This window comes from Puma concolor, chromosome A2, assembly GCF_028749965.1.
Source record: "Puma concolor isolate L17-30 chromosome A2, mPumCon1.1.hap2, whole genome shotgun sequence".
Taxonomy (NCBI): Eukaryota; Metazoa; Chordata; class Mammalia; order Carnivora; family Felidae; genus Puma; species Puma concolor.
The window spans coordinates 149079549-149097072 of NC_141668.1; the positions used below are offsets into that span (position 1 = coordinate 149079549).

Sequence of the window (17524 nt, forward strand, 5' to 3'; positions counted from 1 at the left end):
TTTGACCTCCGTCTCTCCACTGAAGCAATTCCTGTGAGAGCAAACATTCATGCGTCACCCTCCACTCCCCAGCTCCCATTCCCGACACCGTTAGATGCACTCAGGTGTGTACATATGTGCGCGCCCACATACACATACACACACACACACACACACACACACACACACACACACACACACTCAGCTTTAGAAGAACACCCACTCGGTCCGCCCTGTGTTCATTTTTGCCAAATAAACAAGGCAGAACAGGGGTGCCTGGGTGGCTCAGTTGGTTAAGCGTCCAACTTTGGCTCCGGTCATGATCTCACAGCTCGTGAGTTCAAGCCCCGCGTCAGGCTTTGGGCTGATGGCTCAGAGCCTGGAGCCTGCTTCGGATTCTGTGTCTCCCTCTCTCTCTGCCCCTCCCCACTCATGCTCTGTCTCCCTGTCTTAAAAATAAATAAAAACATTAGAAAAAAAATTAAAAGAAGGCAAAACACACTTCCTTGGAGTAAACTCATCTCCACCATGTCTGCCCTCAGAGGCTACCTCTGATTTCCTGTTGTGGACTACGCTGTCCCCAGATGATGACCACACAGACTGCAAGGACAGACTCCCAGCACGGCAAAGGAAGAGGTCCACCGAGCTTTTGGGGGAAGTCCTCTTGGAGACAGGCTGTCTAAGAGAGGCCAAGACTCCTCTAAGAGAGGCCACCATTTAACGGTCCAAACAGCTGCCCATGGGCCTTGCCCCCCCCTCAAGTCTGGCCCTGCTCTTGCCTTGAGCTCCTTCCACTGCCCCTCTGCAGCTGGTACCCACCAGCTCACCTCTCGGTAAAAGTGCCGAGGGCCAGCACCTTTGCCTGGCCTGAAGTTCTTCCAGAGATACCTGCTGAGGGGAGGAGACTCCTCCTCACTGGTTGGTGTTGGAGTGTTTACAAGCAACTCCCCCTGTGACCGGGATGAGGGTCTGCTTTCCGACGGCCACCGCAGCCTTCTAGAGACCCCGGGAAGGACCGCTCTACGAAGCCCATCAAACAACCTGATGAGATGTTCCAGAATCACTGAACGCACACAGTGAGAGAAGCTAAGTATATTCCCGAGGATATGATTTTCCTCCCCAACTGACACACAGAATCAGCTAAAAGGCACACCAGAAAAAAAAGAGAAAAAATCCCATTTGCCCCTGATCGTGCAAAAGCATTATATGTTGTCTGTTCAAGCAGCCAGTATGGCTCGAGATGCACAGTCAATGATATCCCAGCTGATTTTCAACAAAGACTCTGATTACTCAAAAGGGCTGTCAAACCTCTGCTGAATGCAGTGTAAATGAAATGCCAATGAATCCCCAACTACCTTTTCATTTTCCCCTCCTAACCTAATTTACAAAACGTAAATAATCTCGCCGTGTTTGTAGGACCAGCTGCTCCTTACCTCCATATGGGAAACTGAGCAGAGACCAGAAACAGACAACTGATGTCACCAACTCATCCCTGGTTAAACATACTAACTATGCATTCAAAATATTACTGAAAACCCTTAATTTGTTGCCAGTAATTTATACAATTAAAGCCAATGGTCTTTTATTATTATTATTACGGCTTTATTCTGTCATTTTGATCTCTTGATGGTGACACTTCAGTGATTCACCATAATTTCCTCCCACCCACAAACCTCTTAAGATTTCTTTTGCCTCGCCTGAGTATAAATTAAGTGGCATTATTTGCTACCTGGTCTGGTGTAGAAACGATACCAATCTTTGAAAAATCAGCAGAGGAACCAGCACCTTGGTATAACACTGCTGTGTTGAGCTGTCCCCACCCAGCCACTCGGGCTCAGATAGTGTCTTGCACATCTTCCACCTGCAGACGACGCCTCCCTCTTTTAGTTCTAGTGGAGAGGCAGTCAGAGAGCGCAGTGAGGCGAGCTCAAAGCCTCCATGTGGGCGCCCTGATGGGGCATAATTGCTACTTAGGCTAAAGGCAGGGATCAGCACTGTAATTTCACGCAGGTCTCCATGGCCACGAGCCTCTCTTCCCCAGGCTGTTTGGTCTACTTGGTCTTGACCAAAGCGACAGGAAATCTTTCAAAACCGGATTTCATAAATGGAGAATAAAAATAGGCAATGAAAATGGGAAATATGATTTTAAATGATGTTTCACTTTGGATGGGAAAGAAATTTTTCTCTTTCTTTTTCTTTATCATCGTACAACATAAAGCAAATCCAAGCTTCTGAGACAGAGGAGAAATGGATCCTCTGGTGGGGAACAGGGGCCAGGGCAGACACAAACACACAGGAAACACCCAGGAAACCTTACCTGGCACCATGCCCTGATGACCAGCTGGTCTTCCCAGGCATGGGGGGCTTACCCCCATGACAGCATCATCACCGGGGTAGCAAGTTCATTCATTCACAGATACTTGCCGAGTGCCCAGTCTGGGTCCCGGGGCTACAAGGGGAGGCGTGACCATCGCGGTCCCCACCCTCATGACACTGGGGTTCTAGAGGACAGACAGCAATTCTCAAGTCAACACTAAGCAAAACAGAGTTCAGTACAGCTTTCAAAAGTTTAATAAAAGGAGTAAAGAGGATGCCAAGATGGACCATGCTGGCGGGATGGGGCGGGGCTCTAGACAGGTGCCCTGACCCAGCCATGCTACAGTTGAGAGAGCAACAAGCCCAGAAGTGGGGAGCCTGGCAACTACTCTCAGCATCACTCCAAAACTCTCCTTCATGACATCATACTCAAATTTACGAAAAGCCCCTTGAATCTGCTCATACATCAGTGTGTTCCATTTCTTGTGGGTAGTGAGCTGCCCATTTTACCACCTGCCACATGAAGAGAAACATCGGCCACGCCTGGGGGCACACACCCTAGCTCTAGCACCCAGCTTTGCATTATGACCAGAAGATCACCCAGCCAGGCTCAGAGAACATCAGGGAAATTATAGTTATTCTGCTAAGCCATAGCCTCAGAACACTGACATTCTCCTCCCCTGTCCAGGAAGCGTCTTCCTTCATTGGTTCCAACCAAATGGGAGGGAGGGAGGAAGGAAGGGAGAAAGGGAGAGAGGGGAAAAAGGAAGGAAGAAGGAAGGCAGGGAGGGAGGGAGGGGAAAAAGGAAGGAAGATGGAAGGAAGGCAGGGAGGCAGTTCTTTGATTCCCTCGATAGAAATTGTTAACTTTTATTTCCACTCTGAGCAGCTGGCCTGGTTTCTGCCCATTTCAAGTCCCCTATTCACCTACTTCCGGGAGAAGGGCCACGTGGGGAGGGACTGGGCCGAAGCTGAGGATTAGAGTCTAAGCAGGCCGCAGTCTGATTTGGGACAGCATACATAGGACTCATTCACTCAGAACATACAGTGAATTTCTGGAAGGCCCGTGAGCCCTGCGGTTTCTCTGCAATTAAACTCTGATATTCTTCTTTCCCCTTCATCATTCAGGACATCTTTGGTCAAAGGGAAGAGTTGTAACTATGATCACTCTGACTTTAAGTTACCTGACGCCAAGAGGGAAGGTCTGTAAGTCAGTCAACAAATGTTTAATGAACACTTAACTGCAGACTCAAGATACTGTGACAGATACCAGGGCTTGAGTGGGGACAAGTGGGGACAAGGAAAGGAAGCAAGTATAATACACACAATGGAAAAGGACATTAACAGGCAGTTTATAAGAAAAAAAGGAAAAACAACTGACCAATGAACATATAGAAAGATGGTACCCTAAGGAGAAATGACCCAAAGTGACCACTGGCACCCAGCAACAAGCCAGCTGGAAATGGGAGTCCTTTCTCAGTGAGAAGGGCTATACCAGGCTCAACTTCTCTTGGGACTAGTGACTTTTTCCTGCAGTAGGAGGGTCTAAAACACCCAGCACCATGGTCCTCAGGTGTTGAACCACTGGGATTCCCAGAAAACTCTTCCAAACTGGCACTCCAAACTGGCAGTCAGTGCCCCACATCCCCACCCCTACAACCAGGCTGTTATTATGATACAGTCCAAGAAGGAAGAGGAAAGGGGTAGGGAGGGCCCTCCAAGTGTGTCCAAGAAAGTTCCTGGACCTACACACTTCTTTGAGAGATGATAAAGGACCAGCACGGACGTTCTCTATGCTGTAACACTGATGCCCGTGCTCCGAGACATTGTGTAATTTGCCACAAACCTTGGTGCAGGGCAAGTGAGGAGCCAGAGAAGATCCCCCATGCTAAACGCTGAGCAATTAAATAAAACAAAGTAAAATGAGATACTACTTTGTGCCTGTAAGACTAACAAAGATCAAAAGTAACAGCAGCCAAATGTCAGGACAACGGAGAAGGAGAGCCTCTCCAGCCTCACAGGTGGGAACACGAGCAGGTGGATGCTGTCTGGAAGACAAGCTGGCAAGGGATACCAAAAGCCTTCATTTTGTTTCCAAGAATACGTCCTAATAGATGCATCAAATGAATGGACACAATTTCTCTGCAAGAAAGTTTTTCATATCATGGCTTATCATAGGGACACGCTATTTCACAAGCAGTATTTCACCAATAACATCAATTATTCACCAGAAGAGAATTTCTTGATTAGAACAAATAACAGGAATATATATATTCGTTGACATGGATTGATGTCCACAACATGTAAAATTAAGTTTGTAAAAAACCTGGTTACAGGAAAGAATGATTCAATGCACGTAAACGCATATACAAATGCACAAATAGAAAAAGATCAGGAAGAAAAGAAATTAAGATGTTTAAAAACAAAAGGTATTGGGGCGCCTGGGTGGCGCAGTCGGTTAAGCGTCCGACTTCAGCCAGGTCACGATCTTGCGGTCCGTGAGTTCGAGCCCCGCGTCAGGCTCTGGGCTGATGGCTCAGAGCCTGGAGCCTGTTTCCGATTCTGTGTCTCCCTCTCTCTCTGCCCCTCCCCCGTTCATGCTCTGTCTCTCTCTGTCCCAAAAATAAATAAACGTTGAAAAAAAAAAATTAAAAAAAAAAAAAAAAAGGTATTGAAAGATACCAAGTGCCTCTTAATCCCCTGGTGTTGTGATCTTTATTTTCTCCTTTATCCTTTTCTGCACCTTGTGTTATTTTTTTACAACGAATGTGTATAATCAATGAAAACAAAACAAAAATAGAAATAAAGCAAATGTGCATGAGGTGAGTTACAGAGAAAATCCAAAACTAAGTCTTCCATAAAACTTTAAAAATGGAGAGACTTTAGAGAAACGTTTAGGAATGTACCTAATAACTTTGAAGTTGGCAAGAGCTTCAAGTGGTGATTCTACGCACAAAGAAGAACACCTAAGGGCCAACAGCCCCAGAATAAGCAGGAGAGTCAGGATACAGTTCACTAAGCCAACCCAACTTCCCACATGAGGAGGGTGATGGAGACAGGAGATGAAATGTCACCTACAAAACATCCTTTCTTCCCTTAGCAGGAAACTTATCTCCCCCAGGAGGCAGGTGAGCTGCTCAACGTAGGTTGGAGAACAGCCTTCTGGGCCTCTCTGTGAGGCTCAGGTGGATACAATCTGAAGTATGTTAGAGGAGACCCAACCCCTTTTGGAATAAACCCAAGAAGACTTGTGGTTTTCACCTCAACCATCAACCAAGAACGGTTCACTGACCTCATCAAAACTGGTGAATCCAGTTTGTTGCTATTTTTTTTTAATGTTTACTTATTTATTTTGAGAGAAGGAGAGATCATGAGTGAGCAGGGGGAGGGGCAGACAGAGAATGAGAAAGAGAATCCCAAGCAGGCTCTACATGGTCAGTGCAGAGCCTAACGTGGGGCTTGATCCCACAAACTGTGAGATCATGACCTAAACCGAAATCAAGAGCTGGATGCTTAACCAACTGAGCCACCAAGGCACCCCATTGCTACTTTTTAAGCTTTTTCTGGTGTGAGGTTTCTGCTGTAAATTTTCTTACACATATGCATGGGGTTTTACAACCCAGTTTGCGGAAGGAAGGGAAAAAGGGAGGGAGGAAGGAAGGGAGAGAGGGAGGGAGGGAGGGGCGGGCAAAGAAGCAAACAGGCTACAAGATACAATAATGTAACAAACAGTAGTCTTTTCATTTGTGACTCAAAACACTATATTTTTGCCTGAAATAAATTTACTCCTCTTTTAAGAAACACGTTTTGAAACTCTGAGATCAGATGAGAAATGAACAAAGGCAGAGAAATCTTTTGAATGTGTCCAGTTTCTTCTTCTTTTGGGCAAGAACTAAAGGGCCTTTTAGTAATGTTAGGTATATTCAGCTCCTAAGACTTCTACAGCTCGTTTTGCACTTAATATGTAAAGAGTCCTTACGATCTAAGAGCTTTTGTATATAGGAAGAAACAGTCTGTCCTATGAACCTGCCCTTCATTTAGAAATTCATAAATCAAGTGGTTGACTTCCTTTCCAACTTAATGGGTATCCTTTTGAAAATATTCCTCACCAACAATTTTCACAATGCCTACAGATATAGATGAGTCTTTAAACCAGAAGTATTCATATAGTCTCTGTAGATATTAATCCCTTATATCACGTATATGTGTGGTACAGATTACGCTTTCCTTAAGTGCCTCCTACTCTCCATGCCTCAGCGTGTGTGTGTATGTATGTATGTGTGTGTGTGTGTGTGTGTATATATATATATATATATATATACGCACACACATATATATGTGTGTATATATATATATATATATATATTTACATAAAAACATAGATGTGTTTTATAGTCATACATATGTAGACACCAGTCAAAAAACAGCTAGAGGAAGTTGCTTTAATAGTACCCTCTAGCTTTTTGGAAGATTGGCGTAAATCTCTTCTGCAGGGGGAAAAAATCCATTTTTCTGAGAAGGTAAATGTTTATTAAATGCAAATACTGATATTCGTTACCTAGGAAAAACGTCTTGCTGCATGTGGAATTTCTCGATAAAAAGCTTTCAAGTCCCAGGTTTCTCCAGATAAACCCCTATCGGTGAACTGATGCGTGAATGCACTGAAATTGAATTACTGTACAACAGCAATTACTTCCCACAGTACAGCTATAATGGGAATCAGTTCTGCAGCGAACAGCAGGTAGCTATAGGAGGGGAGAGAAACTTAATATATAATCTAGTCTCTTTTAGCTTTTCCCAAGAAGCAAGGATGTTTATTTTTAAGCAATACACTCTTTTTCAAGTGCCTGATTTATCATTTTATCAATGTAAATCAGAAACTAAGTAAAACAAGATTAAGTTTATTTACAGGTCTGAGCTTCAGAGTGCTATCAAAATTATGAACTATCTTATCCAAGGTTGGAAAACAAGAGACTCTTCACTTAGAAAGTTTAGGTACAACTTGCTTCCTGTGCCTTTTCATAGTCCCCAAGGAAGTTGGTTCTTTTAGACATTTCTAATTAATTGCTTGGGGGAGAAGATGAATTTGAACAGCAAATAAAATACTTAATGTTCTGCCTGATATGCTACCAAACTAGATAACATCCTATAATCCTGTGTGTGTGTGTGTGTGTGTGTGTGTGTGTGTGTGTGTGTGTGTGTGTAAGTGAGACAGAGAGAGAGAGAAACGTGTTTAAGCTATTGGAGATCTGAAGTCTGTCCGGTAGAGCAGTGAAAGTTGCATGGATGGATCAGTACCTGGCCCTGGAAGCAGGTACAACCTCAAAGCCTTCCGGGTCCTTTGGAGGTTACAATTCTAGCCAAGATCAGTGTGATGAAGGCAGTGGCTGCCCCAGAGCTGTTCCACAAGATCAAAGGCAATACTTATTCTGGAGAACTCCCCCTTAGAAAGCCATTCTAGAGAATACTAGTATATATGTGCAAATTCTCCAAAATCCTTCTGTTTATTATTTCCTGGTGTATCTACTTTTTCCAGGTTGTGCTGCTCATCTCAATTATATGGACCACTCCAAAATCACAGCATCATTACATCTCCTGGCTGTGTTGGAATCTGTCCCAAAAGCATATGCCTATAATCAGAGATGCCCACAGTTACTCAGATTTACTTCCTACCGATTCCCCTCCAACTGTAGGTTTGTCTGTGCCTGCTCAGAGCTCCCTGGGGCCTCAGATGATCCTCCCCGCTGTGTAATAGCTTGTATTACTCCCAGTGGAGGCTTGGATTTTGAAGACAAAGGAAATGCTGGGGCAGCCCATCTGTATAACAAAGCCACTGAACACAATTCTTTTGCCTTCTTCCCTCTAGTCATCAGCAACTCAGGATAAAGGGGAGCTAGGTCAAAAGTGCTTCAGATGAGCTCTCTCTTGTGACACAGTTGAGCATTTCCAGGTGTCACTTAGGCATGGCCCAACAGGGGCCCACTACTGGCAGAGGATTGATGTATATCACTTCCCCTGCGTCCAGCATGTGGAATATCTTCCTTGAAATGTTAATGAACTAAAAACAAATTGATTCCATTTCTTGTCCATTTATAGGGACTTAAAACTTGATAAATTGCTCAGTAACATCAATTGAGGGCTTGGTAGCTTGAATACGTTTGAACAAAGAAGGTGGGAGATAATGCTTTGGGCACACTGATCTTGTACACGAGCAAGTAGCAGCATCACGGCATCAAACCCAATCTGGCTGTTAGGTTAAAATAACCTACACATCAACCCACCGAGTGAATTAAAAGAAATTATTTAAACCACCGACGGCATTAGAAAGGTGCTAGAAAATATTAGTTAAGAAATGCTACCATAATGATGGCACCATTATGTTAATGGCAATTACCGAAGCTAAGGTTATTTGTAATTTGCTAGGCCGGGGGGGGGGGGGGGGGGGGGGGGGAGTTACGTATAATCCATTACCAAGCAGAGGACAGAGGTTATGTAATGGGCAGGCCACTCTGGGTTTCACATTTACTCCAGACATGTGACGGGGAGAAAATAGGACTTTCTGTGATAGGATAATTGCATAGTGGAGAGTAATTCAAATAGGGGACGAGTATGATAAAATCACTCTGATTCAACTAATCACTGGGAAAAGTGATGGGGGAATGATGAAATCAAGCCAGAAGAGACAGAGAAAAGATCAACATTGTTTAACGGCCAAGACATGACAGGCGGGTGGGGCGGGATTGTAAGCGCTCCTTTGTTTCCGGGCCCAGACTGACTCACTGCACCTACTTTCACAGACTGGAGGGGTTATGCCCCTTTCGAAATTGCCAGCACCCATCTCACAAAGATTTTATAGACATCAATGGAAATTTTAACAATCTGTGTCGTTTGTGAGTCAGTTATTTCTTACGTATGTTCCTGAGTCCTCCCGGCCATCCACCATCCGACCATCCATGAGCACTCGGTACTGGATCAGTTACTGGCAGGAAGGCACTAGGACCTCTGACCCGACTCAGGTTGCTGGGGGTGGGGATGGAAGCTTGGAAACAGGATTTCCAGGCATGGTACCTCAGAACGATGGAGCAGATTCTAAAATCCACTTTTCTTGGGCCATTAGAGAAAGGGGTCGCTGCTCAGTGGGTGATGCGGAATGGGACTAGAAGGGCCCTGTTGCACGGTGGTTCATTCTAGGGCCACCTGGCAAATAAGGACTCCACCTGCAAACCCACAGGCAAATTTGCATTTGAGGTGTCTGCACTTCAAAAGCTTACCAATCCCAGGGACAAACAGCAACCTTTCCCAGTTGAGAAGTGAGGTGTCATTATAATATGAAAAACAGTCACACCCACTGCTCCTTGGCCTCCACATAAGGCAACATCCAGGGGCCCTCTCAGTGGCCACCTGCTCTCATCCCAAATGCCACATGGCTCATGACTGTTGTCAGTAGTGCTGCATGGCTCACAACAGGACCAGGCCCATCTCAATAGCAAAACTGCCTCCAAACCAAACCCCAACTTGACATACAAGCCCTCTTTTCTGTTTAAAGATCGGAAGCAGGGGCTGCCACGTATCACTGGACCAGCTAACCTAGATTTTATGGTATCAAGTGTGTTTACAAAGGGTCTCCTACATCTATTTTAAAATACACAGTTCAGAGAATACTGGATGCCTTTAGTCTGGGTACATTTCAATTTAAATAAAGCACCCTTTTTTTTCCTTCTCAAAGGAACCACACCAACCATATCAGTTCTTTTTTTTTAAGTCATTAATTTAAAACAAAAGGTTTCAAAATTAAGTTCCCTGCTGTCAATATCCCTGAAGCTTTTTAATTTTTTTTTTTTTCAACGTTTATTTATTTTTGGGACAGAGAGAGACAGAGCATGAACGGGGGAGGGGCAGAGAGAGAGGGAGACACAGAATCGGAAACAGGCTCCAGGCTCTGAGCCGTCAGCCCAGAGCCCGACGCGGGGCTCGAACTCACGGACCGCGAGATCGTGACCTGGCTGAAGTCGGACGCCTAACCGACTGCGCCACCCAGGCGCCCCCCTGAAGCTTTTTAAAGCTTCACGACTCTCTCAGTTATTAAATACTTACACACTGAAAGGTCCCCTTGCCAGCAATTACAGCAAACATTTACCGAACGCTTCCTGTTCTCCAGTCACTGTGCAAAACACTTCGGTCAGCTACACCCAGAGGCCCTGCAATCCTACCTTCTGGTGCAAAAGGAACCCCACTGAGCCCGTCCATGTGACCTGGGCCTGTGACTCCACCCTGCCAAGCCTGTGTGCTCATCCTCTGAGCCAGTGAGGTAGGAATGGTGTCTCACTCCCAGGGCTGATGGCAGGTTGAAATCAGATGACCTATATAAAGTGCTTCACATGGGGCCTGGTGCATAGAGACTCGATAAACATGAGCACAGATTAGTAAGCCAGCTACTCCTCCTGGCATCTTTACAGAGGTGAGTGAGGAAAAGAGGTCCTTTGGTTCTTTGGTTTTTCTCACCAATCTCTCACTTGCCACATGGGCCCCTGCCTCTGAGCGATGAGTCCAGATTCTGGAGCTGGCTGGACCTCTGCATCACCCTGCTATGTTGCACAAGCCCCCCAAGGATCAGGTTCCCATCCCGGGCTTCCTTGTCTGTCAATCGCAGAGGTAGAAGCTAAAGAGATGTAAGTCCTCTTCTGCTCTAAAATTCTGTGATTCACAAAGAAACCCAAATTGAAACAAAAATAGCACTTCCTGGGGCCTGGGTGGCTCAGTCGGTTAAGTGTCCGACTTCAACTCAGGTCATGATCTCAGAGTTCATGAGTTCAATCCCCTCACTGGCCATCGGGCTGACAGCTCAGAGACTGGAGCCTACTTCAGATTCTGTGTCTCCTCTCTCTCTCTGCCCCTCCCCCACTCATGCTCGCTCGCTCTCTCTCAAAAATAAATAAACATTAAAAAAATTCTCTAAAAATAGCATTTCCTTCTCTCAAACTGACAACCGTTGTTATTAGTATTTAAAACAAAATAAAATATCGTCATTTTTCTGTGAGGATTCAGGCAAATGAGCATTCACGTGCCACTCCTGCTGGAGGAACCGTGAACTGGCACAACCTTATCTGAACACGAATGTCGCCGCAAGCAGAAAGCTTTGAAGATGGGGTTAGCGTCTCTGCACTGTCTTCTGTGTTCAGGTATTCATCTGAAGGAAATCAAAGTAAAGGACTGATGCTGAGGGCACGGATGTGATGAAGAACGTGGACTTGGGTCCGTAGGCCCATCCCCCACCCCCTATGTGACCCTGGAGAAGTGACTTAACCTCTGCCTCTGTCTTCTATTCTGTAAAAGTGGGATAGTAATAGTAACTTCCTCTGGGGGCTGCTCTAAGGACAAGCGAGTACCTGTAAAATCCTAAGAGGAACACCAAACATATAGTAGGTGCCGAGTCGTCTGATCTGTTATTAATACACAAGAAGGTTCACTGCAGCATTATGTATACCAAAACTTGCAAACAACTTAAATATCCAGATGTGGAGGAAGAGTCTAATCATGTAGACACGTCGTTAAACTCAAATGTGATGCAGCCATTTAAGAAAATCACGTAAGGTACTGATGCCAGGAAAAGCACACAGAACACTGGTGCAAACAAGCACAGAGAAGTCGGACACCAAAGCAAACAGGCAGTACACCTGCCAATGTGAAAAAGAAAAACACACAAGTACATGCACAGAAATGCAAATTTAAAAGACTAGAAGGAAGGAAACCCAAGAACACAAGCCTGACTTTCAGGTGATTTTTGTTCTCTGTTTGATACTTTTCAATATATTCTTCAAGTGCACCAAAGGGGTGTTCATTTTATAAGCAGAAAACAGTAATTACTGTGGGCTTTTGTTTTGTTTTGCATTTGTATTTCAGGTTCTGAGTGTGAGATGCGGATGGCTACCATGTCTGTAAAGAACAGCACTTGCTTCGAGGTAGAGACATAAGGACACGCAGGGATCACCACGAAGCTCCCAGGGCTGGCTGTCAGGGCAATACTTCTGTAGCAACTAAAAGTAATGTTTTTTCTTCTAAGATACTTCAGACTTCCTCCCTAAAAGTCTCTACTTATGTCATGAACGACCATAGTGGCGGTATAAAGCGGCCATTCAATGAGCATGGCTTACACAAGCCAGGGTCTGTGCTCAGTCGCTCAAAATCATGACTTTGTATAATCCTCGTTCAGCCTGTGTGTTTTTGCCATCTACAGATGAGAACATTGAGGCTCCCAAGGGCAGTTTTACTAAAGGTAAAAGCTCAGTAAGTGACCAAGGCAGGCGCAGAAGCCAGGCCAAACTCACGTTCTTCCCTACTTGGCTACAACCCTCCTTCCCGCAATCCAAGTAGCACAACAATGTTTTAGAGACAAGCACTGGAGTGGCACTGTCAGGTCTAAAGCAGGAATAATGTGTGGAAATTTTGTTCGGCCAATGAATTGCGGGAGAAGTGAAAGTAGGAAGAGGCCTTTTAGAGCAAAGTGATTCTGGAGATAATTATCGAAACCAAAAGGTAAGCAAACTATAGGTTAGAGATAAAGAACTCTTCAGACTGCCATTCCTTTCCATACCCCCGTGCCAACAGAGCACAGATGTGGGATGTGTTCTAAAGCAAGAAGGTAAGATTCACTGCTGAGCTGGCAACAAGGAATAAAGTTGGAAGCCACCTTGGAAATCCAAAATGATACTTTTCCATTCATCCTGATGACAGTATGAAACCTCAGGGAGCTCTAACTGGTGGAGAGAAACATTATAATTATAGTAATATTCGAGTAGAGGTAAGGGAAGCCTCCAAGTTCATCTAGACTCCATTACTCCATTGAGATTTTCAACTCCACATTTCGGCAAGCATGGCTTCAATTTTTTATAGTTGTTTAGTTGAACTACAATGTGCCTTTGAATGATTTTTGGTAATTAGTGAATGTATCGCACAGTTATAAGCCATCCTCTGAGACTGTACAATCAGTGGCACTTACACTGAAGACCTAAAATTCTAAGATGAAAACTGTCACCTGAACCCTACTGTGCCCCTACTAACTTCTTTTGCTGGTTAACTAAAGAAAGTAAAATGTTTACATAATAGCTGAGTCAACTTTGATCTTTGAGAGCTGGAGTCATCAATGCCAGTCCCCTGAAGGTGCCTCCGTGTCTTTGGGCAATACAGAGAAGATACCAGAGGCACTTACCCGCACTGCTTCAGACTTTTTGTGAAACATCTCTTCCATGTTCTTTGCCAGCTTTTTCACCAGTTGGAGGCCATCAATTTCTTCTATGGCTACGTCTTTCTCATACTCTTTGTATTTCTGTAAGGAGGGAAGGCAACAAGAAAGGCATAAAACAGCACACCTGTGATTCTGGAGCATACCTACTTACAAGGCATAAATAGGACCATCTCTCTTGGGTTTGGGGAGATTGGACTGTATTTCGAAATTATTAAATCAACTAAGGAGAAATGTGAAAATTGGCTCTGGCTGTCTTAGAAACTTAACTAGCACCCAGGAAAGAAATGAAACAAAACCCTAAAGCAATCAAACTCTTTATCATCCGTCCTCTTCAGTTCCTGAAATCAACACTCTACACTTCGGACTTGACCGCACTCAGTCGTCCTGGAGGACTGCCCAGATTTGCTAGCTATCACACAGCCAACGCCACTAGAAACTGACTGTTCCAAATGTGCCATAAAATAAAAATGAAGAAATTCAACTCGTGTGTGTGTTTGTGTGTGTGTGTGTGTGTGTGTGTGCGTGCTTTTTCCTTTGAACATCACAAACTTGGGGCGCCTGGGTGGCGCAGTCGGTTAAGCGTCCGACTTCAGCCAGGTCACGATCTCGCGGTCCGGGAGTTCGAGCCCCGCGTCAGGCTCTGGGCTGATGGCTCAGAGCCTGGAGCCTGTTTCCGATTCTGTGTCTCCCTCTCTCTCTGCCCCTCCCCCGTTCATGCTCTGTCTCTCTCTGTCCCAAAAATAAAAATAAAATAAAATAAAAAATAAAAAAAAAAAATGAACATCACAAACTTAATTTTTTCATGGCCAAAGACCAGGGATTTAGGGAAAGAGAGTTTCAAGGCTATGACTGTAATGTATAACTCCTGCAGGAGTCAGCAAAATATAATCCTTGGGCCAAATCTAATCCATCACCTGTTTTTATAAATAAAGCTTTATTGGGACAAAACCACACCCATATGTTTATGTATTCAATCAAGTTTAATTCTAACAACAGAGACCAGATGACCCACAAAGACTAAAATATTTACTCTTTTTTATGGAAAAAGTATGCCAACTCCTAAACTGGAATGGGAACTGAAGAAGGTCACATGGCAGAGCATCTTATAAACATTTTATAATGAGAGAGTCCTTGCCATGGATTTTAGCATTTCAATTCCCTCTACTAAATGTTCATCGTGGACTTCTTATGTTATCCTCAATGAGCTCACAGAAAGGAGAATGTATAATAAGTACAAAAACCATAAAAATACTTTATATAAGATTTCATAATGTGTTCATCTGTTCATAAAAGACTGATTTAACCCATAATTTACTCAAACTCTCAAAGACAATTTTTCACTTAAAGCCTATCACATACTCTAGTGATTTATCTGTTGAAAGCAGCAGTTCTCAAAGTGATCCATGACCCCTGAGGATTCTCTGAGACCCTTTCAGGGGTCCCTCAAATTTTCCTTTTCCCCAACAGCATATCTATGTGAAGCCAGATTTTCTTCATAGATTTAAAAAAATCACAACAGACTGAACACAGAAACTGACATGAGTATCTACCTGTCTTCTCGTAAACCATTAAAAAGATCTGCAAAAATGAAAAAAAAAAAAAAAAAAAAAAAAAAGAAGTGCCACTCCTCTTTCTTTTTTTGGGGGAAAACACAATTGCTTTTCATAAAATATGTTACTTATGTTAATAAGTAATGAGTTTTTATGCTTGAATTCATTAATTTTTAAATGTCTCAGTTTTAATTTCTAATACACCAAATATCCATAGATACAACCCACATTAGCAGAAGCTCTTAGGGGTCCTTAGTATTTTGTAAGAATGTAAAGGGGTCCTGGGACCAGAAAGTTTGGTTTAACTAAAGATTTAATTTCATTCCCACTGGAAAGAAATATTGTTTATTAATAAATACCTCCCAAATGGGGTTTGAAATAACTTCAATGTCAGCAGGAATTTCCCACATTTACACAGCTTACAAAAGACTGGGAAACTAAAAATACTGGGGGCCTTACATTCACTTGTATTTGTTAGGAGAACCTGAACCACTTACTAGCCCCTCACGCCAAACTCCTACTTAGAAAAAACAAGGGGCTCCACACCTTATCTCAGCTTTAAAGACCTTGAGAGTCATTTCTGAAGAGGAAGATAGACTGACATTTTTAACAGAAGGATAATTTTTGAAATAAAAGTTTAGATTTTCTCCCCATTTCCTTTTACTTTAAAAAATATACACTGAGAGGAGGCTGTTGTTCCTTGCCCAGAGAAAGGGAGTGTGTGTGTGTGTGTGTGCGTGTGTGTGTGTGTGTGTGTGTGTGTGTGTGTGTGACACAAAGTACTTCCCTTCCTAGCTTAGATTTCCAAGTCAATTGAGGCAATAATACTGGGTGTCGTGAAAAGACAAGAGCAGAGTTTGAGGACAGAGGGAATGACCCTATGGGAACGAACATAAGAGAGAATTCTTCTGATCCCTCAGACTAAAATGAAGTCCCTGGAGTCTGAGGGCATCTGGCTAGTGTCCCCAGAGCCCAGCACTGAACACTGACAGAGCAGAGGTGAGGAGGGCAGGAAGGGACCCCCAGACTGGGCATTGGGAACTCTAACCTAAATGTCAGGCCTAAGGGCCTGGTATTTCTGAGAATTAAGGTGAGCCTAAGGAAATATACAAAATGCTATTTAGACAGCCCGAGTCTGGACCAAGACAGACATCTGCTATGTTATTCGTAAGATGCTCAGTGCTGCTCCGCACTGTCCTATAATGGACCACGGGTTGTAAGTAACACACTTCTCCTTGCTGCCTGAAAATATCCATAAGCATCTTACATGTTTGTCTTGAGAGTCTCCCTTGCAGCTCACCTGGAAAACAACTCCTCCTTCTAGCTTTCCCTTCCTCTTCGACAAGGCTGTATTGGTTATCCAAGATGAGGGGGCTGTACCCTTCCTTTGAGCTCCAGAGCACTCTGTGCTCATCTCTCCTGGCACTATATAGCTCATGTGGCCTGCGGGGCAAGGACAGGCCCTTGTGATCACCCACAGCAGACACTCACAGGACTTCTCCGAAGGAAGCTTAATGCGAAACAATTTCAAAGTTACAGTACAAGGAAGATACACGCAAGGGTACAGCTGCCTTGTGCTCTGGTCCCATAAATGTGACCTCTCCACCCCTTGAGAGTCTAACTGGATTGGTGTGAGATGTGGGGCTCCAACCAGCAGCCCAACTCCAGCTCAAGCTAACAGCGTCCTCTGGTGTATGAATAAAACTTCAATGACAATCACTGGAAACATTTCCTAAGTTCAAATGTAAGCCAATGCTTTTGGAGCCAAAAGTCCTGGGGGTTCTCTGCTGCCTGCCAGATGTGTTCCAAAAGCCAACAGCTGAGGCCAGCCTATACCCAAGGCTGATTCACTACCAAAAGTGCAAAGTTCAAGAAGCGAGTAAAATGAAACAAAATTGTCAATCTATTATTTACAGAGTCAGTGAAATAAATCTCTGTCTCCTGTAATTCTGTAACCGAAGGTGATCTAGAGGCTAAAGAAAAATAACACAGATTTCACAATGAGCCTTTACCTGAATCTTTTTTTACATAGGGCCACATTATTCTGGCCATATCTGTTCCTTGCATGTGTTTTCTCCCAAGAGTCCTCTAGAAGGGAATGGATTTAACTCCACCAGCCCCCAAGTTTTCATGAGATCCTCCTACATCCTCTCTCCCTCTGAGTCTGCTCTGTGAAAAGGAGCCAGTCGCATTACGGAGGGCTGTCAGTCTCCCAGGGCCACTTGTGCCTGGTGACCTAGCTAAACAATCTCAACACAAAACTCTCTGCCGAGCTCAGGATGCCAGATCTGGGACAAACGCAACCACTCACTGGTTCCATCCCTCTGCCAGCCCAAGTCCTCTCCCTTCAGGACATGTGACGATGGGTCCTCCCTGCCAATGAGCCAAGCCTGCACTACTTTCTCCCCACCCTGGGGAAGTTCTCCCATAAGCAAAA

The 17524-nt window shown here is 44.2% G+C and overlaps 1 protein-coding gene across 6 annotated transcripts in view; it reads right to left on the minus strand.

Annotated features, from left to right (window-relative positions):
* CACNA2D3 (calcium voltage-gated channel auxiliary subunit alpha2delta 3) overlaps positions 1-17524 on the minus strand; it is an 863963-nt gene that overhangs the window by 672439 nt on the left and 174000 nt on the right. For 5 of the 6 annotated variants that reach the window (XM_086697917.1, XM_086697916.1, XM_086697914.1 and 2 more), the window contains one exon: positions 13502-13618. The exons of the other annotated variant lie outside the window; for it this stretch is intronic. In XM_086697917.1, coding sequence (XP_086554043.1) covers positions 13502-13618 — 117 coding nt within the window. The remainder of the gene's footprint in view (positions 1-13501; positions 13619-17524) is intronic. 6 annotated transcript variants of the gene reach the window in all.